Raw genomic sequence first — 23,330 nt, forward strand, 5'->3', positions numbered from 1 at the left:
TTTTGTTGTTGTTTTGTGTGTTTTTGAAGTCATTATGTGTTTTTTTTTTATTGATTTGTATTTTTGTCATTTTATATATTTTTTTTTTGTCATTTTATGTATTTTTCTTGACAATATTTCCGACAATATTAAAGCCTGTAGTTTTCTATTGTTTGCTTTGCAGAACATCTACTCATCCTCGTCACAGATAATTATCCACATCATCAATTTATTCCTCTTATTTTACCATTAGTCTAGCTGATTATGGTCGATCAGCCTCTTTTTTTCCCTAACATGGTCCCATTAAAGTCATGTTTCATGCCCCTAGAGTCACTATAGCAGTAAATGACTTTGGCAGATGAATTTGCCAAGACTTCAGGGTAAAACTCGTCTAAAGACATCATCTAAAGCTGAACTGACAGAGCTGCCATGGACACGCGTCACAATACTTCCAAAATGCTCCGAATATGAAGACCTTTTCTCAGTTTGTAGCTGATAAATTAAACTAAACTTCTCTCGGCTGCAAATTCCTGGACACTTGCTATAGACGGGCCAGGCACGGAGCACAGAAGAAGACGGCATTAACGATGAAATATGTGCCGTTGTTGCAAAATGAACATCATTAAACGTCAGCTGCTACAGGACACGAAGTGTTACTTCCTCATTGTTCCTGCTCGTAGAAGTGAAGAAGTGTCATCAATACGCTGTGCGTGACTTTTGCAGAACACAGCATTCTTCACTGCTGCTGTTTCAATAGTTTCTGCTTCTTCCAGGTTTTATTTAGAGCTAGCATTTTTTATTTATTTTTTTCAGTTGGGGATTTTTCTCTTATGGCAATAAACACTTTTTGTTTACACTGCAAAAACTGCTCGATCGTACGGCTTCTATTTTAGAGGCTGTAGTTTGGGTTTGAACACATGCTTGGGCTGACCAATTATAGAACACATTTATTGTGGGGAACACAATTTTAGAGCTGTGATACCACTAAAAAAAACACATTGATTTATCTCTCTTCTAAATATTGACCCGTCAACAGCAGGTTGTGTTTAAGCCTAAAGAAAAATCTAGACTAACTGCATGAGAAACGAAGAGTGGCAGCTTCCTTTAATGATCGCTGCTGCACGTTGTATCCAAACAGGCATCATTTCCTGTCTGCAGGCTGTGCAACTTCCTGTGAGGTTCAATATGTGTTTTGTATCTCTTTATATTTGGCTGTTGACAGTTAGAGTGCAGACAGCCTCTGATTGGCTGTAGTTAAAGCTCGCTGCCTTAGCTGGGAGCTGATTGGTTCTGTACAGAGGACAGTTTTTACCACGTTTTCTGTTGTTTGCTCTGCGGTTGTTACACTAATGTGCATAGTCAGGTTCAATTATAATTGCAATCACAAAATTGACAAGTAATTATAATTGTAATTGTAATTGAAAGACTCTGTTGCTGTTGTAATCATAATTGAGTTGTGTTGTATTGTAATTGGAAATGAAAAGTCTATAAAAACTGTCATTTATAATTAAATTAAACGCAAACCTGGGGAACCATGTTACAGTTCTATGGCTTACACATACCGTACTGTAGGTAACATTCAATCAAATATTTCATATCAAGTTTACAGAAAAAAGCTTAAAAGAACAATGTTAATATGAATATTTTCCTGCATAAACAAGGTAATAAGAAAAACAAATTGGATGATAAATAATGTTTTTTTGTGTATTTTACAGCTGATTAAGACAAAACTGACCTGTTGGCATAAGAGATGCTAACAGAAAGCTAATACAAGAGGAAAATTCAGTTTTAAGAAATTATTTATTAAAGGCTCAGTAATTGCAGTTAATTGTAATTGAACTTCAGCCTGTTTGTGTAGAGTTGCTCAGAAAGTGACTTTTCAGAGGGTTAAAACTCTGTAAAACAGGAGAGTTTGGGAAAATAAACATTTTTGGGGTTCTTAGAACAAATGGAGATGGGTGAAAAATAGCATGATATGGGACCTTTAAGAAAGCGTAATATTTGATTTGTTTTTTGTTTTTTTTTTTGGGCCAAGAGAGAATTCCTTTAAAAATCCACTTTCTTCTGTAACACTTGACCCAAAGCATTCAGACTTTACATCAGCACATGCTGATGTAAAATCCCGCCTCAGTAAACAGAGATTGTCAAATCTGTATTGAGACGCTCTCGAGGTTTTGTAGTTTGAGAGAGTCAATACGAAACTAAACTGCTGAGATGTTTTTTTTTTAAACCTTTAGATGCTGTGCAAACATGTCGTGTGTGTGATTCTCTTTTATAAATCTCACCCTTGGCTCCTCCAACAGCGCCTCGCTATAGTAGGATTCGCTTCTTGTGGGTTGTTTGTTTTCTGGAAACCTGCCGTTTCTAATTTAGCGCACACACACACACACACACAGTGCCTCGTTTGAGAGGAATAGGAGTGGGTGTCATCTGATCTCACTGTTTTAACTTGTTGATATGCCAGTAAAGTTGATGTTTTTCTTTTTTACGTCCAAATTTAGCTCTTCAAAGTCAAACAAAACCCAAAAGTAATTTTCCTTGGTGGCTGTGGTGGTCATTTGTAAGTAAAGCAAAGACAGGAAGTGACATCACACTGCGCCATTCTGCAAACGCAGAAAAATATATGTAGGCATCTGATTGGTTCTCTGCATTTGGACCGAATGGCAGGGATTGGTCAGAGTTTTTTACAGGATTCCAGCTGCTCCAAAGCTCTGATTTTTTTCATTCATTTTTCTGAATTACTCTCAGAATGGAACGACCTTTTTTACCCAGAACAACATAAACTGTTCATTTAATGTGCTACAATATTTGGCAACATTTAACTTGTAGTTTTATACATTAAGGCTAACATTACGCTGTCATTATTTTTTATTAGCTTGAATGAGATGTCATTAAGTGTAGTTTGTTACGCTAACCCCACTACATCCCTCTACCTAACCCAAAAAATGTCAACATATCTTCAAAGGTGTCATAATTCAGCTAAAAATGTCATAATTTAGCGAACAACACTTACTGTAATGACAGCCTTCATGACACCTTATTCATGCTAATGCTAATGTTAACCTTACTTACTTTGAGTAATAATAATAGTTTAAAGCTTTTAGTTGTAGATTAAAGCAAATTCAGCTCTTATCTACAAGTTAAAATGAATTTTTGGGGGTTTGGGTTTGATTTTAACCATCTGGAGTCCAGGGTATAACCGGCCATTTTTCTTTATATCTCACCATAAAAACTTAAACATACATACACAAAAACTTCGCTTGCCTTGTTTGGTATCATTTTTTTCAGCACAACTTCAGCTGTATGAATTTACTGTTAATTGATCATTTTGAAATACTGTATAAACACAGTGGACTTACAATCACACAAACACCAAATTCCGGGAGGAAAAAAATGGGTCTTTTTACTGTGAGAACCACAAACATGTTTAACGAACTGTTGCTGTCGATATTTTTGTGTGCAGAGGTGAAAGAGTACGAGCCCCCATTTGGGAACCTGAGGGAACACCCGTGTGTGGAGAGCATGAAGGACAGCGTGCTCCGAGACAGAGGACGACCTGAGATCCCCAACAGCTGGATCAACCACACAGTAAGAGGACGACACACTGACACGTGACGTAACAAAGATCAAAGCAATGACAGCGAGATTCAGTCACTGTGTCAGGGTTGTGGTTTGTGTCTTTTTTTGGGGGCAGCGAGATTGCATGTTGTGCCTGCAGGTAAAAAAACCAAAACCAATGAGTGGAAGATCTATCTAGGTTACCTCTACTTTGTTACATTTCAGATTATTCATGTAGATCAGGGGTGTCAAACTCAATTTAGTTAAGGGGCCAAAATACAGAGCAGCTTGATCTCTAGTGGGCCACAGAATTTTTGCGGGAAAACAAGTCATTTCAATATTATTGTGCCCCAGTTTGCACTTCTACGTATACATGAAATACTAAATATGTATGAAACCGACCATATCCAAACAATAAGTGACATATATCAGTCCCAACAGGGTCTTCACTTTAAATTTCCTAGATTTTGCGACTAATTTTTTATTAAATTAAGGAAAATATTATGTAATAATTTGAGGAAAATTGAAGTATTTTGTTAGAATTTAGTTTTCTTTCAACTATTTAACATTAAAAATGACATCGTAAAACTGTGAATGCCTGCAAATATTGTTGAGTTTCATTTACACAATGATTCACATTTTCTTTGTCATTTGTACTTTTTCCTGCGGGCCGAATTGGATGCTCCAAAGGGCCAGATTGACACATGTGATGTAGATATAATGAAGATTGCCTCCTTTAAAGATTAGCTTAGGGACATCATTTTCATATGCTTCTACAAACAGATTATTTAACTTTTTTGTGCTGTTGCACTAAAGTTCAAACTCATAAAAGCCTTAAATCTAACATAGGAGGTGGTGAAATCACCCACATCTTTAGCTCATCAGCAACCAGAAATCTGCTAACTTGCTCTTCTTTGGACTTCTTTTGGTTTCTAACTTAAGAAGAAAGTTCCAGTGACTTTGCAGAATAAGAACTTGGTCTTTCTGCCTGTACTCATTGTAGTTGTGCTCCGCTGCTTCCCTCCCAGGGCATCCAGACGGTGTGTGCCTCCATAGAGGAGTGCTGGGACCACGACCCCGAGGCCCGTCTCACAGCTCAGTGTGTGGCCGAGCGCTTCCACGAAATGGAGTACCTGGAAAAGCTGTCAGATCGCTCCGACTCCGAGGAAAAGATCCCTGAAGAAATCTCAGTGGTGGATGAAAAGTAAGAGGCTTTATGAGGAGCACCGCCCCCTTTAGGAGGGCTGGAGATCCAACGCTTCCATGGAGTGTGGAAAGTGAGGGAACAGTGTGAATCATTGGATATCAGGACCAAGTCATGAACCAATAGGAGATCAGGTTAGAAAGCTTTCTTTCAGCACTTTAACAACATGGATGATAAAGGTTTCACATTCTGGGGAAAACGGAGGAAAAGATCATCACAGACTCTTTAGAGACTCTTCACTAACCCACGTGATGCATTCAAGTGCCTACTTTAAAAAAGGTTGCTGTGTATTCAACAGCGAGACGCAAGAGTTAAAGCTTCATTTATGATGTGAAGTAAACGTTTATCAGCAACAGAACAGGAAACCAAGGCAACCCTTTCATCTGCAGGGAACGACGTCTCAAGGACTATAACGTGTAAAGTTCAGCGTAAACTCAGGCTAAGTGTGTGTGTGTGTGTGTGGGCTTTGTACAGCTATTGTTTTTCCTTTTGTACAGATTTCAGATTCAATGCATTTCCAGCGAAGCAGTTTTGCATTAAAGTGAGAAAATTCCAATATCAAAACGTCTTCATTATTTCTTGCCCTCATTCTTGCTGCTTTCAATGGATTTCAGGTCAACAGTTGCAGTCTTTGTTGTGTTTTTTGGGGGAAATGATAAAACAATAGAAAAGCTGAGCTGCTTCAAAGAACCACATCCTGACTTTGGACTGATTCTGATACTCACCATGAAAACAAAAGCACTGAGGGGTGGATTCACTAAGATCTGAAATAAAGGTGGTAATTCTGTTGCTTCCCTAAATCCTTTAGTGACAGTTTCCTCACCTGTTGCACGGAATTCACTAAGCAATGATTAGTGCACGTGCAGAACTGGTGCAGACCGCCCTTATTTAAAGGAGCATTTTGTACGTGTTGTGTTGAACATGAGTGCGCGGGAGCTAAAATAAAAATTTGAAGCAGCAGAATTGGAGGTGTTAGTAGAGAAAATGAATAAAAAAATGAATGGATTACAGCAGATTGATAGATAGACCTACTTTTTCCTTCAGTATTTATTCATCGTCTGTACCTGCTACAGCAGGGAGCTCTGAGTCTGGTTCTGGAGAGCTTCTGTCCTGCATGTTTTTAGATGTCTCCCATGCTCTAACACCTCTTAATGTAATGATGTCTTCATGCAGCTCTATATATAGAAAGTCTAATATCGAGCTTTTCCAAATGGCTCCCATTCATACACTGGCACACATACATTCAGCGGCTAAGCTACCTTGGGTTTCACTTTCTTCCCGAAAGACATTGGGACAGACCTCGTCCAGACTTGGAAAAAGAAGTCTGCAAACTTTGAGATACAAAGACCACCTTTCCATACGTGTCATTGTACCCGTTAGAGGGAGTTCCACATCAGACACCCAGTGAGAAATCACCCTCCCAGTCAAAGTGGACCAGTTACAAAGAGGAACCGTGGACGTGAGTAAGTTTGACTCACCAAATTAGGATTGTTGGACAGCTCGCTGTGAGCTTCTCCCAGTCTGTAGAGGATCTATTAATAAGTGGGAAAGCAGTGAACCAGTGACAGGATGGTGGGCCGCAGGAGTCTGTGATGCATGTGGAGAGTGAAGGCTGTGGGATCACATCTGCAACAAACGAGATTTTAGATTAAATGGCAGTAGATGTTCAACAGAAGACAGAAATGTGAGCTTGGTAAAGAAAGTGAGAAGTGTATTTTATTACAACGCAGTTTAACATTTACTCAATCTGCCTCTGTATGGTAAGATAATCAATAATTAATAGAAGGATGAAGATTTAAGTGTCAACAAAAACATGTTTTTCTGATCCAAAGGCCACACCATCAAAATTCAGTCTTTAGAATAATGACCAATCTGAGCATTAATTCTTAATATTAGGAACAACCGAGGGTTCAATTTGCTTTACTTGTTATTTTTCATATTTTCTCTTGTGCATTTCTTGTTGTCGTGTTATATATTTTCTCTTAATTTGTGTGTTTTTGTGTTTGTTTTGTGTGTTGTATGACTCATTTTAGTGTTTTGAGAGACATTTGTGTATTTTTGTTGTCATTTTGTGTTTTCTTTAATCAGTTACTTGTTTTTGTTGTCGTTTATATATATTTTATCTCATTTTGTGTGATTTTGTGTTTATTTTTGTGTTATATGAGTCAATTTGTGTGTCTCTGTTGTTATTTTGTGTTTTGGAGTCATGTATGTGTATTTATGTTTTTGTTCAATATATTTTCTCTTATTTTGTGTGTTTTTGTGTTTGTTTTGTTTGTATGAGTCATTTTATTGTTATTGGAGATATTTTGTCATTTTGTGTGTTTTTGTGTTATATGAGTCATTTTTGTGTATTTCTGGTGTCATTTTGTGTTTTTAAAACATTTTGTTTTGTTTATGTTGTTGTTTTTTACTGTATTTTGTATCTAATTTTGTGTGTTTGTTTTTGTGTTATGAGGTTTTTTTTGTTATTTTGTTGTCGTTTTATATATCTATGTCACTTTTTATCTATATTTGTAGTTGTGTTGAATGTTTTTGGAGTAAATTTCTGTATTTTTGTTGTCTATTCTGCAATTTCTTGTGAATATTGTATATTTTTTATTATTATATGCATGTGTTCTTGTCATTTTGAATTTTGTATGGTTTTTTTAGTAATCATGTGTATTTTTGCTGTTTTATGCGGGAGAGGTGCATAATTAGATCGAGGGCCACATGTGGCCCATGTGTGTGTCTACCTGTAGCGTCCTATCCAACAGTGTGACCATGCCGTGTCTGCCAGCAGCTGTTTTCCATCCATCCAAGCATCTCAACCTGCACTCCCACAGTGAGAAGAACAACAGTGATTGTTCTTCAGGTAAAACTTCAGTCACACGTGTCCCTCTGCTGCCTCCCACAACATTTATCATATTTTATATAAAGCATTTTAACCAACGCTGACGGCTTTTTGTTCCTCTGCTGGAAAAAGTCGCATAAACAGGTAAACAAACACCAAGGGAACAAAAGGAGACGCTTTTTGTGCTGCCTTGTTGTCTCACAGGGACTTCTTTTTTTCCTTTTGGGCCTCCCTGCAGTTTATGCTCTATTTACACTCACTTCCCCACAGGCACGTCTCAGTTCTCCACAGATATGATGGACAGTCCTGGGGGAAATGCAGCTGTATGATAAAACGTTTATATATATATATTTCTTGCATTACAAATGGATTCCCACGTCGACTCAAAAGAATCTTCCTGCAGGAAAACACAGCAGTTCTCGTGAGGGAAGTATTGGAAACGCATGACACGTTGAAAGAGTCTTTTGGAGCTGTTTTTTAAAAGATAAATAAAATAGATTTTGCCATGTTAGGTGTGATGAACCCCCGCGACCCTAAAAAACAGGAACACGCGGGTCTGAAAAAGGATGGATGGATAGGTGTGATGGAATGATCTGTATTCAACTGGCATGATGTTTACTGAAGTGAACGCCTCCAAATAGATGATTGGCAGCCCAACAACGACCAAATCCACTGTTGTCAGACGGTTTACCAAAAATGAAGCAAAAAGCAAAGTGAATTATCATAGTTTTGCAAAGCAAACACCAGGTTTTGATGTCACTAGATCATTTTTTTTAAATTAAAAAAAAAAAACAAAAATGGGAGATTTTTCATTCCTGCTTTAAAATCTTCAATTCTAATATATATATTTATTTTTATCTATTTAGCAACATTGTCTATTTGAGCAACATTAGATTTAAATATGCAGCATTATAGCAAAACAAAAGAAATCCTCATTTGCATCGGGCAGGTAAAAAAACCAACTTAGCAATAAGAGAAAAAAAATAAGACAATAAATGACAATGAAAACACATTACAGGACAGTACACAAAGAAGCTAAAAATCAATGGGACAATAAATATATTATAAAACAGTACACGAAGAAATGAATGGTCAGTAGGACAATAACGCACAGTGAAACACACATTCATTTTTTTAAACAAAACCAACGATTTCTTACAAATAATCACAATAGAAATTCCTAAAAATGCAACTTTTAAGTAAAAGTTATGAAAATTCTACAAAGTCAAATAGTAGACAGAAATGTTATTACTTTATCGATGTAAGTTCAGGGGCCAAATATGGAGCAGTTTGATCTTAAGTGGGCCACAGATTTTATGCAGGAAAATGGGTCATTTCAACATTATTGTGCCCTAGTTTGCACTTCTACGTATACATAAAATACAAAATATGTAAGAAACCGACAATATCCAAGCAACATCAGAATCAGAATCAGAAATGTTTTTAGTGGCCATGTACAGTTTTAAGGACAGTACAAGGGATTTGTCTTGGTAGATGCGATAGACATCAGTCCCGATAGGGTCTTCACTTTAAATTTCCTACATTCTGTGACCAATTTCTATTTAAGTAAGGGAAATACGTCATAATTTGACCCCGCGGCCCTGAAAAACAGGAACAAACGGGTCTAAAAATGGATGGATGGATGTCATAATTTCAGGAAAATGAAAGAATTTTCTAAGAATGTTGAGTTTTTTTTCAGCAATTTATCATTTTAAAAAATGACTGCTATCATGTGATATAAGCACTGGGAGTGTTGAGTTTCATTTACCCAATGATTCATGTTTTGTCTGCAATTTTTTTCTCCAAAGGGCCAGATTGGATGCTCAAAAGGGCCGGATTTGGCCCCCGAGCCACGAGTTTGACATTGGCAATATAGTGAAGGTACATATATTCTGCTTTTTAGGGGAGAAATTCAATAATATAAAAATATGAAATGCTATATTAATCTATTGAATTTATAAATTTGATTATAAATTCTAGTCCAAATTGTGCTTAAATTAAGAAAAATAGTATTTTAGTAAAGTAAATAGATAAATGCTTCATCATTGTTGCTGCTACTTATCTAATTAGCAACACCTGTCTGTCATATTTTACTACAATGTACGTTTTGTAATAATATTTATTTTAATTGCAGTCTCACAGGCTGGATTAATTACTTTCGTGGGAAATATTCAGCGTGTATTTATTCAATTAAACTCCCAATCTGATTTATTCTGACTACATGCACTTCCCGCTCTTACCAGTAGAGGGCGAGCTGGTTCCACTTGATACCCACGTGAGGTGTTTGGCAGGCCTTGAGCTGGTTCGATTAATGCTGTCTGTCTGTCTGTCTGTCTGTCTGGGTTGCTGAACGCTATAAACAATCATTTCAAGCATCAATAAGAGGACGTGAAGGAAGAAAAGCTGTGCGGCTGACACTGAGAGAACCTCCTTCCTCTGCTCTGTGAGTTCAGGTGAAGTCAGAGGCCATTTGTCCTCAGCCTTCATCATCGATCTGGTTTCCACTGCAACACAATCACTCAAAGAAAAGCTTTACTTTGGCACGTCACACAGCAGCACTCTGGGTGTTGTTGGAAAAGAACAGAAAAACTCTCAATTCTAAGGAAACTTTCAGGCCCTGAGCTACAAATGCATCCAATAAGTCAGGGTTTCCCAACCAGGGGTACGCGTACCCCTAGGGGTACGTGAGCCCATTGTTTAATGTGTATTTTAGTATTTAAAAGAGATGGCAGAGTTTGTTTGTTTGTTTTTTTTTTAGATTTTTGTACTTTTTGTTGTCATTTTGTGATTAAATGGTTGTTTTGTGTGTTTTTGAAATTTGCTGTCGTTTTCTGTGTTTCTGGGGCTTTGTTATGTTGGGTTTCATACAACGTCCAACTTTGTGAATGACAATTTAGGTTTTGGGGCCGCACAAAATTAGACTGAGGGCCGCACGTGGCCCCCAGGCCACCAGTTGCCTATGTCTGCTGTAAGACATGGCAACGCTTTTAAGGTGAGGAGTGTTGGCTTGTTTGTTGCTATTTTTTTCCCCAAGTTTGACAAAATAATTGACTGTTTGCTGTGATGGTTGTATCTTAGAATGGTTTATAATTCAGTGTTTCTCAAATGGAGGTACGTGTACCTGTATGGCGAGAGAGAGAGAGAGAGGAAAATTAACAAACAGTGTCTGTCTTGGTCCCACCTTAGGCATGATTTGACTGGAAAGGATAAAAACTATAGAAATACATGTATTCAGGATCCACTAAATGAGGGTTTTTAAACTTTGGGGGTCAGGACCTCATGTGGGGTCAGCTGAAAATTTTCAAAAATGAAACTGAAAAAAAAAAAATTGGGGTCGCCAGAAATTCTTGATATTAAAATGGGGTCACGATCCAAAAAAAAAGGTTGGGAACCACTGCAGTAAATACTGTTTCTTTCCACTTATTTACATTCTTTAAAATGTGTGTTATCACTCGTTCATTCCATCATTTTGCTCTATTTCTAAATAGTTTTCTGAGCAAAATAAATGTTTAGAACCACTGCTGTGAGTCTTTTGTTGTGAAAAGCTAACAGAGGAAGTTATGTGTGATGCCCTTGAATCTGTTTACTTATTAAGAAAGTTAAACTGTCTGTTAAAGTTAGCAACGCCTTGTTTTTATTTATTTTGCACATTATCTATTATATGTACGTATTTGTTCATTTGACACGAAGTTGCACCCATAATCAGATTTCGGACATATTTTAATTTGTGTTTTTATTCTATTCTTCCTTTGCAGACATATTGGGATTTCAAAACCAAGGATAAAACAATTAACTCCATTAAAACGTAATGTGCACGCTGCCAGTGCCACTACTCTCCCTCTAATCCATTATGCCCACATACATTTTTAGTGGGGCGATGATTCAGGACATATTTGGCTCCCTCTGTCTGTGTGCCATATTCATTTTGTCTTCATAAATATTTTACAGATTGCTCAACCATTCCTGTCGCTCTCATGAGAAGCCGCATCATGATTGATGTGACTTCACAGACAACTGATTAGTAAACAACGTACACAGATGAGATTTCAAAAGCAGACAGAGATTTGTTAGTCTTTGAACAAAGAGAGCGACGCGTGGGAGTCTTTAATCACACAAGTGTCACAGCCTGGGAGTTTGTGCGATTCGTAAAGGTGAAGGTCATTAAACCACAAAGTGAAACACATGATTATGGATCAGAAACAGTTTGACCATGGCCACAATGCTTGGATTTGATGGTTGAGGTTTGTTTTATTCTGTTTAATGTTTTTGTTCCCACACTCCCATTCCTGTGTGTGTGTGTGTGTGTGTCTTCCCTCTTGTGACACTTGTTGCCTCCTGATTGCCTCCATCCACTATAAATGGCGTTTTTCGCTTCATGGTGAATGCCTAATCGTCCCTGCTGTATCTTCTCTCGCTCAATCAGTGGCTCATTGTTTTCTTTCTACCTTTGTCCTTTTTCTTTCAACCTACACTTTCTTGCTTGGGCTTTTTACACCCTTTCCGTTAACACTTCACTTGAAGTTTGATGCATAAAGGCTGACATTACGCTGTCATTATTATAACATGACACCAATACCGATGTTAAAAATTACCATTAGGAAAAGAAAAGCAGAAAACCTCTCTCAGTGACACATATTTGATGTTTTATTCATAAGGCTGACATTACGCTGTCATTAGCATGAATAAGGTGTCATGAAGGCTGTCATTAAGTGTCATTCGTTACCCTAAATCTAACCCTAACCCCTAACCCCACTAGATCCCTCCAACTAACCCAAAAAATACTAACATAGCTCCAAAGGTGTCATACTTTAGCAAACGACACTTACTGACACCTTATTCATGCTAATGACGCCGTAGTGTCAGCCTTATGTATAAAACTTCAAATATGTGTCACTGAGAGATGTTTTCTGCTTTTCTTTTCCTAATGGTAATGTTTAATATTGGTATTGAGTGTTTAGCATGTTTAACGGAGTAATTATTTTTCTCATGTTTTCCTCTGAAAGTGAAGAAAGTCACAAAGAAAAGATTAATGCTGAGTTGCTGTTTGTGAAGAGGTTGGAGGTTTGCCTTTGGGTGAGATGGGCGAGAAAGGGTGGAGCGACACTGGCCATATCTAGAGTTTGATTGGTCACCTGAGGTGCTGTTTCAGGTGATTGACAGGTCAGCGCACATTGTACTGGGAGATGTACTGGGAGAGGTGGGAATCAAGAAATACAGTGACACTTGATCAAGTGATTGTGGAATTGTGATAATAATAAAACATAATAACATGAAATACTACAAAAGTGAATGTATTATGTTGGTATATGGTTATCAATTGACCATACACTGTTAAAAACATATACGCTAAGGGATGGGATCACGATCTTGATATGATGCAGGATTTTTGGAAAGGTAAACAAGAATGAAATAAAAACACTTCTATGCATCCGGCTACAGGACAAATTCCACAATTCAAAACAATGTCAATAAGAGTGTTTACAGTGAAGATCAATACACATTTTTGAGCGGTACAAGCAAATTTTTAATTTTTTTCATCTAGTGATGTATGAGGCCTATATGTATTTATCTGAATAAAAAAAATGTTCATCTGCATACTTACGTACTCTGGGTATGACCTTTTCAACTCACAAGCAATATAAAAAATCAGAATAAACAATAACATAAATGAAAGCGCTCGTGCGGCGCAGGATTTCAAAAAATGCCCAATTTTGTTCTTAGCTGTTTCGACATGTTGATAGAGGTCACAACCCAACATCCATCCACCAAATTTGAATGAAATCAAAACTTGTTTAAACAGTATTGGAATTTTTGAAAGTCGTAAATGGACTTTCCAATGTTAATTTCCAAAAATCGCTGAGTCAGCAATCTGGATCGGATCGGGATGCTGTTTGGTCAGATGTTGCAGTCATAGCCTTACATCATTCTGCAAAACCTTGAAGGAATCAATAAGGATCTGATGAAGATCTTTTCGAAGCTGTTTTCGAAAGTAATTAGACATTTTTTTCCAACTTAAAGTGCAAAATGTTTTGCACAATCGAACGCAAAAATAAAGCTTGTTACATTTTAATATTGCAGTGTTTTGTCGCACAATATATCATCCCATCTTTATACTCTTAAGTCGTCTTTCTGTGTTTGTGTTTGCATCTCTGTGAGTTTTGAACCTAAGATGATCTGTGAATGGTGTTCCCTGAAATATTCTCTTTGCAGCCGTGGCTAAGTGCTGCACAGGGGGAATATTTGTAATGAGAATTAGCAAGAATAATCCTGTCATATTGGGCTAGCTGTTAGCGCACAATAGCTTTTCTGATCTCTATCTATTCTGCCCACTATATGAGCTTCTCTCTATTCTCTATGTGGTTAAATCTAATGCTATGCATAAAGCCAAAGTCTGTGTCTGATGACTAATGGGTGTAACCAGGAGGGGTATCGATTGGACTCGTCCTCAGCAGCACATACTGTAGAGGCCACTCCAGATCAAACTGTCAGTACGGTGTGATCTTTGGTTTGGAGGGAAAAAAGCAAAGTTGGCCTTTAGTTTAATGTATTTACTCTTTTATCAAAAGAGTATTAGATATAAAGAGTGCAAGCATTGTTTTGGTGTTGATAAAACTCAAAGCAACATTTTTGGGGCAGAAATTGTGCAAAAGTCTAAATGTTTTAAGCCTATGCTTAAAAATGTTTAATACATACTTGACAACATCCATGGTGGTTTGGTATAAATATATATATATCACCTTCTGAACAAACTCGTGTGGGCCCAGCAGAGGGATGTATGTCAGTGATGCAGCTCATGTGTCTGTTCCTTCTGTTGTGAGTGCTGATGCCGCAGAGGTTTCAGGGCTGTCACTGACGCGCTGCCTCATGAATCTGCTGTCTGCTCAATTGAGACGCCTCTCGTTGGCCACTCACAGGAGTGTAAGAGGGGCCATTTGTCAAGCAGAGGCAGCTGGGAAATTGTGGAGTTGACTTCAATTTTCAGCACGTAAGTCATTTTCCCTCCCTCTCTCCCTTTCTTTCTTTAGATGTTTCAACAGGTTTTAGTTTTTTTTCACGGAGCATTCTATTAATGTATCTGAATGCAGAGTGACATCATTAAAGCAGCAGTGAGAATTTTTTCTAGCCAAATTAGGAACATTTGGTCACACTTGAATTTTTATACATAAGGCTGATATTACGCTGTCATTAACTGTCATTAGCATGAATAGAGTGTCATGCAGGCTGTCATTAAAAGTCCTTTGCTAAATTATGACACCTTTGGAGCTATGTTGGCATTTTTTAGGTTAGTTGGAGGGATCTAGTGGGGTTAGGTAGAGTTAGGGCCAGAGGTGTGAAGAGTACTTGTATATCCTACTCAAGTACAAGTAAGTCACATAAAATACTCAAGTACAAGTAAAGAGCAGCTCAGTTAAAAAGTTACTAGTTAGTTTAACGTCCCAAGTTTATTATTGGTAATAAATCTTGCCACGATTCCCTTGCATACAGTAAACATCTCATGTATAAACTTTAAAAAGTAAGAGACCAAATCTTGCACAACTGGAAATTAATTTATTTTACACAAAGGCATCTGTAAAAAATCAAAGGTTTGTCAAGATGTACAATTTTTTTAAAAAATAAATTAACACCATTCAATTCAATACAAAATAAAAAAAAAAAAATATTCTCAGGCTGAAATAACCAGCACTGAATGCTGTTTTGGCGCCTTGCATTACGTTTAATCTGGTTGGATGAGTATGATAACAATACACATAATAAATGAAAGAATAATAAAATGGTCACTTACACAGAAAAGAAGAGAGAGGGAAAAAAAGGTATTTGTATTTAACATGTTTGAAAAGGAGTGGGAAGAACTAAATACTATGATGTGATGCATTTGGTTGTTGTCTGGTCATTTCATTTTTTTTGTACTTGATCATTTTAAAACAAAAAATAATAATTTACTCAGTAGCGGTTGGGTGTAGGAATGTAACAAATTACTACTTTTAAAACGTACTTAAGTACAAGTAAAGTTACTGATTTGAAAATGGACTCAAAAGGACAAGTACCTTCTAAAAGCAACTCAGTTACAGTAAGGTGAGTACTTGTAATCTGTTAGGGGTTAGGGTAACGAACCACACCTAATGACAGCCTTTATGACACCTTAGTCATGCAAATGTCAAAATAATGACAGCGTAATGTCAGCCTTATGTATAAAACTTTAAAATGACCAAATATTGTGAGAGAGAACATCTTAGAGTCACAGTTATAGTCAGATATCGTCTCTTAATCTGCAGACAGTTGATGTCTCTCTCCAAACTCAGGTCACAAACTCTCTCCCCAATCTATCTTTACTAATTTCCCTTTACTCTCCCAATCGAAGCACTTGTATAGATTTTCACACAGCGTGCCAATAAGATTTGAAGCATCAGTGGAGGCATTTTAGACCGTGTTGACAGGTCAGAATCGATTTGATGAATGTAGAGAACTATAACTGTTTAGAGGCGATTTCTTATGCAGAAGCTTAGGAAAGTCGTTCCTGGAGAGGAAAAAAAGTCCTATTTGTCCTTGTAAGACCTCAGCTCTTCTTTGCAAACACAAGCACAGGAGCTAAATCACATCTTAGCGCCGTACATACATTGTTAAAAAGGGTTGTAACACACTTTCATTACACGTCGTTGGGAGCCAATCAAATCAATTATGCACTAGATCAACTGCTCTTGCAGAGAAAATGCAAGTGAGAATGCTGTATGCTGGGCACATGTCATCACTGTGAGAATGCTTTACACCATGCGTCAAATCCCAGGCCCGGGGGCCAAATCCGACCCTTTAGACCTGGGGTTCTGAATCTGGGACCCACATTTTGACGCGGACATTAAATTGTGATCCACTTTTTTATAGAATTCAACCCACCAAATTTAGTTTTTCAAAAATAGCTGTTGAAAACACGCATATATGATCTTTTTAAGAACATGAATTTATACCTTTTCCTGAGCAACATGCATTTCACAGCATGCAAAGTTTTTTTCAAAATAAAAGTCAGGGCCAACATGAGAGACATTAAAGCCACACCGCAGACTTTGTGACCTAAAGTGTTGACACGAGCTATTCTAAACGATTCCTCAGAACAATATACAGGGCTTGACAGTATCAATGCTCCGAGCGAGGCTGTCCTCTTGAAATACCGCCCATGTAAGTTTGGAGAAGATGGACCGTCGTTGGCCAGGTCATGTGACCTGGAGAATGTGACCACAGGCTGTGATCTAATGGAGCTAAGGCTTTTGCTACTATTTTATCACTAAATGGTGCTTTTTGGTCACTTTATCGCTCCACTGACGCGATTACCGGGGTGTGTGTGTAAAAGCTCCGCTTTTACAGTTCAATTGATCAACTTACGGAGCTACTAAAGGAGTTCACTCAGAATGTAGGCCTACTCAAGAAGTTAACGCTTTCATTTTGCCCCGATAAATTGAGGAAGTGTAGTACAGCCCTCCGCAGCAGCCGTCTGCACTGTAGCGGGTGGGAGCAGGAAGCGGCTGCAGGCATTTCACGGAAGCGACAGATTCCTACTTACATAAAACTAACTTTATTTTTCTTTAATAGTGAGTCAATGATCTCTCTTCAACCAACAGATCAATTACTGTCTGCACACACAATCAAAGAGCAGTTTCTGTGCTGTGATGAGAAGATATTTTCAACATTCTACATATTTTGTTGAATGTTAAGAATTGACTCAGTTGGTTGAAGACCATTTTCTCATGGATCTTGGCCATGAATGGAAGGTTGCTGATTGGTCTATAGATAGCCAGTATAGAGGCATCCAGTGTTCTTTTTTTTTTAACAGAGGTTTCACAGCAGCTACTTTCAGGGATTTTGGTACGGTGCCTGATTGGAATGAGCAGTTAATTATCTGACACAAATCAGTGACAATTGATTTTACAACAATTTAGAAACATTTCCCCAAATAAAACAAACGTTAGTCACAAAATCAGAGGAATTTAAGCTAAGGTCCTGCAGGGACGAATACCTGCACTTATTGCTTGGACATTGTCGCTGCCTTACATACTTTATGTATCATTTATACGTGGAAGTACAACTTAGGGCACAATAATGCTGGAATTGCTTGTTTTACTCACATATAATCTGCAAATACGGACCTCAAACTGGTCTGTATTGGGTCCCTAAAGTAAAATGAGTTTAACACCCCTGCTTTACAGCAACTGCTGATTGGAGTTCATGAAACTTTAATGAAAATAAAAGGTATAGAAGACAGAATAATAACCAAAAAAGAGAAACGAAGTGAGAATGATTTTACAATACAATTAAAAAAAATTATCTTTCGATAATTGTTTTAATTTATGTCAGCTTTTAACAAACATTTACCAACACTACTATATACATTTATTATACATGTCGTGCATCGTATTTCCCCAGAGATATCCCAGTGATTGCTCTGTTTCCATTTTTCTCTGATCAGGTGATGGAGGTCTTTTTGTAATCAAATGCAAAAATGAAAAGATGAATTCTGTTATAGCTGTTTGTCTCGGCAGCCTACAGCTTATGAGAGAGAATTAACTTTATTTACTTCAGAAAGCGACAGATGAAAGTAATGAATGCTGCAGCGTCTCCAGGCAGATGTGGCTTTATATTTATAAATGAGGCTGAAGTTCTCTGAGCCCTCTCTGATGATGAATTGTGTCGTATCCAGCCCCAAATACACAAGATTATCACACAAGTTCATGACATCTATAGCAACTTTCTATTAAAAACTAGTGTGAGATCAGGATTGGGGTCATTTCTAATTGTAACCGTGTAATTAATAATTAATTACAATTATGGTGTGAAAATCTGTCACCATTGTAATTGTAATTGAATTGTAATTAAGATAAGATAATTAACTTTGTAATTGTAATTACCATGGAAATTCAATAAAAACTGTCATTTTACGATTTAATTAAATGCAGAACAGGTCTTTGGCTTAAACGAATACACACACGTAGTTAACAAATATTCAGTTGTGTTTCATATTAAGTTTTACCACTACTTGACAGTGAATTTTCACACTCATACAAGTGGTAAGGGTTGGGGGTCAGAGTTAGGATATAATAGATCTTTTTTTTTAATAAGGACAATACAATTTTACAGAGTAACAATGCTGTGAATATAACTGATGTTTTGTACGAAGAGTTTATAGTTACTGATAAATTCCAACTCTTGTCCCTCGTTGGGCTTTTACATCAGATATTATGATAAATCCACTAAAATGTAAATGTAAAGATGCTAAAACAACATTGTACACACATTAAAAACTGCATCCAATCATCACAACGCGAATTGAGAATGTAATTGTATTTCAGGGAAAAAAATGGCAATTGTAATTTATTTGTAGTAGGAAAAAAATGCTGGTTATCGTAATCATAATTGAATTGTAATTGAACATGGATAATCAAAAACGTAATTGTAATTGAAAAATGCAATTGACCCCAACCCTGTGTGAGATTAGAACTGTCCTCCAACACAAGGTGAAGCTAAGATGAAAATAGGTGTAGCTAGGTCCAATCTATCGTTGCTAACTTCTAGTCCTCATCTCTTGGTGCTCCATTGATCAGGAGTGATGCGTGCTCAGCATTTTTTTTGTCCACTCAAGACTCATCTCCAAGAAGATCTAAGATCACATCATCTGTTGTCAAAGAAACCGTTTCAACTCTGAATGAACAGATTAGAGCTGTTGTAATTCTAGTGGCATATGATACCAAAGCAAGTTAGCACATTAGCACATTAGTCAGATCATGAGGCAAATATTAATATCAGATGTGGATAACTTGTGTACACACAGAACAGCCTTGGCTCTTTATTTGTCTCAAATATGAACTTTATTATTACTCTTCTAAAATATGTGAATGCTCAATTTGCGTAGTTTTTTAAATGTGTTGTGACAAAGAAGAAGAAACAAGAAGATACTTTTTTCAATAAGGGTTACATTTTTAACCATTTTGTTGCAGTTTCATATGGATGAGGGGGGTGGGCTGAAAAATTTGTATTCACATTTTCATTCACAGTTTAGATGCTTTTATACAAAGAAAAAGTTAGAGAAGCACTGCTGCAGGTTTGTGCAAAATATTGAAATGTAACATTAAGCATTAAAGGAAAACATCATAGGGACAGTCAAACAGGGTGATGGGGATGGGGTGGTGTAGCTTCTCCGCTTCAAAACCATAAATACTTTTTCTGTGGAGATAAAATTTTGGTAAAAGCTCACAAAAACACAAAACAGGTTTTACTCATGCCCAAGTATTAAAAAATATCCTGGGCTTAACTTTAGACACGTTGATCCCAAATACCTGTTTCAGGTATTACCACTCACTCCTTCCCTCTGCCCACAACCACCACCATTATAGTTAAGCCTCACGTCTACAACTTCACATCTCACTCTCACTTTACAGTCATCAACTCTTCCCCACCCTTCCACTTCTCTACCTTTAATAGCTCCTCCCTGCTCTCTTCCCCCTTCACCTCCCCCCTCTCCCTCACCTAGGTGGAACACTTTTATATTCTCCCTTTAATGAAGTGTTTCTTACCCTTCCTTAGCGAGGGCTGGTGATGGTCACAATTATGCAATAAAATAATGCAATTTATTTAATTGCAATAACAAAAAAAAAAAAAAAAATGCATTGCTGTCTAAAAAAGATTGCACTTCTTGTAGTATTGACCTTTGACAGCATGTGCAGACAAAAAATAAATAAAAATATATCCTTCAAGTACAAAACAGGGCATTTGTGAGTACATTTGCAAGGCAAAAAAAAAAAAAACAAGTACAAAACCAATACTATAACGAGAAACTGTCACAAAACTTTTGGCACTAATTTTCCACAGATCCACACACACAAATGACCTGCTTGGATGATATTTTGATACTTCTGTGAGATGTTAGTCAGGTATGAACCCAGCAGGTCTCTCAGATCTATGGACACAGGTCAGATAGTGGAGCCCAGAGTTCACAGCAAACATGGTAACACTGCTTTTAGTTGATGTCAGCATCATTTTTTAAAAAAAAATCCAAGTCAAAAACTCTTCTTTTCTTTGTGTTTTTGTGAGATTTGGGCAAGATTTTAATGATATATTTTCCCCCTGATGGAATACTGGACTCTGATTTCTATCAAAAATTCATGAAGGTGAACTCCCAACATCAGTTTGTGGCCTTAAGCCAGAGCACACTTGAGTTATGCAGCAGTAAAACAGTCAGAATCCCACTGGCAAGTCCACCTATGAATTGTAAATGCATTAAAAAAATGTAGTTCAAGAGCAGCTCAGATTCAGACGTTGGAAGAATAACCCTGCGGTGAGACTGAACTCTCTTGTTTTTGTATTCATGAATGACTTTAAAGCTTATTGAATCAACCACGATATTGTGCATGTACAATAGCACCGATGTGACTATTTGACAAATGTAGTCAGACGATACCAACAAACCAGCTTTGTGAAGAGACGTTGCTCACAAACTACTTATTGAACTGGTTTCTTTTCTTTTGTTTTCATTCTGATCTCCCTGCAGCAATGGGCTGAGATTGTTTCTAGGGAATTTGTTGTGTGTCACTTGTTTTCAAGGATAACAGCAGAAATTAGTCTGACAAAAAAAGAAAACTAAGCACGAACGATACAATTATTTTATGAGAACATTCAATACATCAAAAAAAGACAAATTGAATCAAAACATTCCAACCTGAGTGTGTAAATAAAGAGAACTCAAGGAAAACAGCACTGGCGTTCATCTGTGCCCATGGCCTTTTCACTATAGATGTGTTTAAGGTAATATTCTCAGCCTGCATTTTTATTTGTTTCAAAGGTCATCCATTTAGAAGTTAGAGGGGGGCATGAAAGGTGGAGGGGGTAAAGTTTTTGTTTTGGAACAAGCAGGCCTTGACAGATGATGGAAGAATTCAGAGTATAGACCATGGAGACACATTCACCCCAACGCAATGTGTACATTCACTTTGATTGACAGTCTCATAAACAGGAAGTCAAAGCCTATTGGCTGGGAAATCACGGCCATTGTTTACACTTGTATAGTGGTCTATAGGATGAAGGAGGGACTTATATACATGAATCTATATGAATTTCAAAAGAATGATACATTAACATACAGTAGATTTCTCAGGAACTCTGAATATCAGCTTTAACGCTGATATGAATGTTCTTAAAGTGTCCCTCAGTTCAGTCATTCACGTTTTTCTGGCCTCCATTATCATAACGGTTGCCCACTTTTGTGGTGAAGGATTACATGTGTTTACACGCGTGTCTCACTCTGTTTCTATTGTGTACTATGTCTTTCCCTTTTGACGGAGGATGTGTGAAACAGTGATGATTGTGTTTGTTGTAATTCTTTTCCACTGCTGTTCTCTCCTCCTGTCTACTCTCCATCATGGCCCACATTATTTCATCGTCCCTTTACCTTTCTCAATTATCGTTTCACGTCTGCACCAAAGCTGTTTTCTTATCTCTTTCCCTTCTCTCGTTTTGTGAGCAGACAGCCTTGATCCTTTGCTGCTCCAAATTCACTCCAATTCCTTTACATGAATATTTGATTTGCTTTATATGAATCGTGATCTTTTTTGGGGTGACAGGGTGGCTGTAAACTAAGTTTATGCAAAGTGAGGATGGGGATCAGTCAGAGGACCGTTTTATGAAGTTTTCCATCCAGCTGCATGCACGGCACACTCTTTCAGTGGAAAAATGTCAAAAGGAATAAATGTGCCGCAAGATGTTTCGATTGAATCCAAAAAACCCCTATGAAGTGAGAAGACATGTTTTCAAAACAAACTGTTTATTGCCATTCAAAGCAGTGTTGGCTGTGTTTTGTCAAGCATTGCCTTCAATATTGTGTTTATAAGAGTGGATTGGATATGTATTCATATTTTCAAGGAGACAAGTACTTTTAGAAACATGACAATATGAAATACCTCTAAATAAACGCACCTAATCAAAAAATCTCTGTCTTTTCCTGAAATTGAATCTGCCAAAAAGTTTGCTGCTGTTGTGTTTTTTTTAAATTTTACAGAGGATGCTGTTGGTTGAAGTAATGCCAGTACATCCAGATTTTAGGAGAATGATGGATGCTGTGCCCTGACTTTTGCTGGGGGGAATAGTGTTGATGAGACACATCCATCTACATTACCTTTCAGTCAAGAACATCCAAGGGCAACAGAAATATTGCTCTTTGGGAGAACATCTATCTTCACACACCTGCTATAGCTTTCATCTGCGAGTTGTGTTTGTAGACAATATCTTCATTTTCAAATGATGACGTTTGAAATCCACTGGGTTTGCTAACAAGGATAATCTTTCAAAATCTAACACGAACTCCAACACCATCGTAGCAAATAGTTCAAATGGATGTCTAATGGTGGCTCACTTTTGCATTATGTGTGGTTTTCGTTCCTTTTATCCACATTTATATGTTCTATACTTTATTCTTTATTTTATTTTTTTGCACAATCATAATGAATAGTTTGAATTATCTCTCAAGTGATCATTTGTGTACTGTTGTCGTTTTTTTATTATGCCTTTAGGTGACTGCAAATTAATAAAGGAGCCTTTTTGTTGCTTATTGCTTCATGTTTTATGCACTGTCCGCTTTAAAAGAAACATCTCATTTTGTAGAAAAAATGATTTTAAAGAGTCTTTTTTTATTTTTAACTTTTTGTAAACAGTATACTTTGTTCTTTCGTCGTTTAAACAAAGAACACTGGGAAAATACAGATTACAAGTACTCACGTTACTGTA

General features: G+C 37.2%; 1 protein-coding gene across 1 annotated transcript in view; it reads left to right on the forward strand.

Moving 5' to 3' along the window:
• The window catches only part of tgfbr2a (transforming growth factor beta receptor 2a), a 28,668-nt gene extending 23,363 nt beyond the window's left edge, over window positions 1–5,305 (forward strand). Inside the window, exons 6-7 of the mRNA XM_028461451.1 lie at window positions 3,443–3,567; window positions 4,566–5,305. Of these exons, the coding sequence (XP_028317252.1) occupies window positions 3,443–3,567; window positions 4,566–4,745 (305 nt within the window). The 3' untranslated portion in view covers window positions 4,746–5,305. The remainder of the gene's footprint in view (window positions 1–3,442; window positions 3,568–4,565) is intronic.
• Window positions 5,306–23,330: the final 18,025 nt, after the last annotated feature.

Source organism: Gouania willdenowi, chromosome 11, assembly GCF_900634775.1.
Source record: "Gouania willdenowi chromosome 11, fGouWil2.1, whole genome shotgun sequence".
NCBI classification, from domain to species: domain Eukaryota; kingdom Metazoa; phylum Chordata; class Actinopteri; order Blenniiformes; family Gobiesocidae; genus Gouania; species Gouania willdenowi.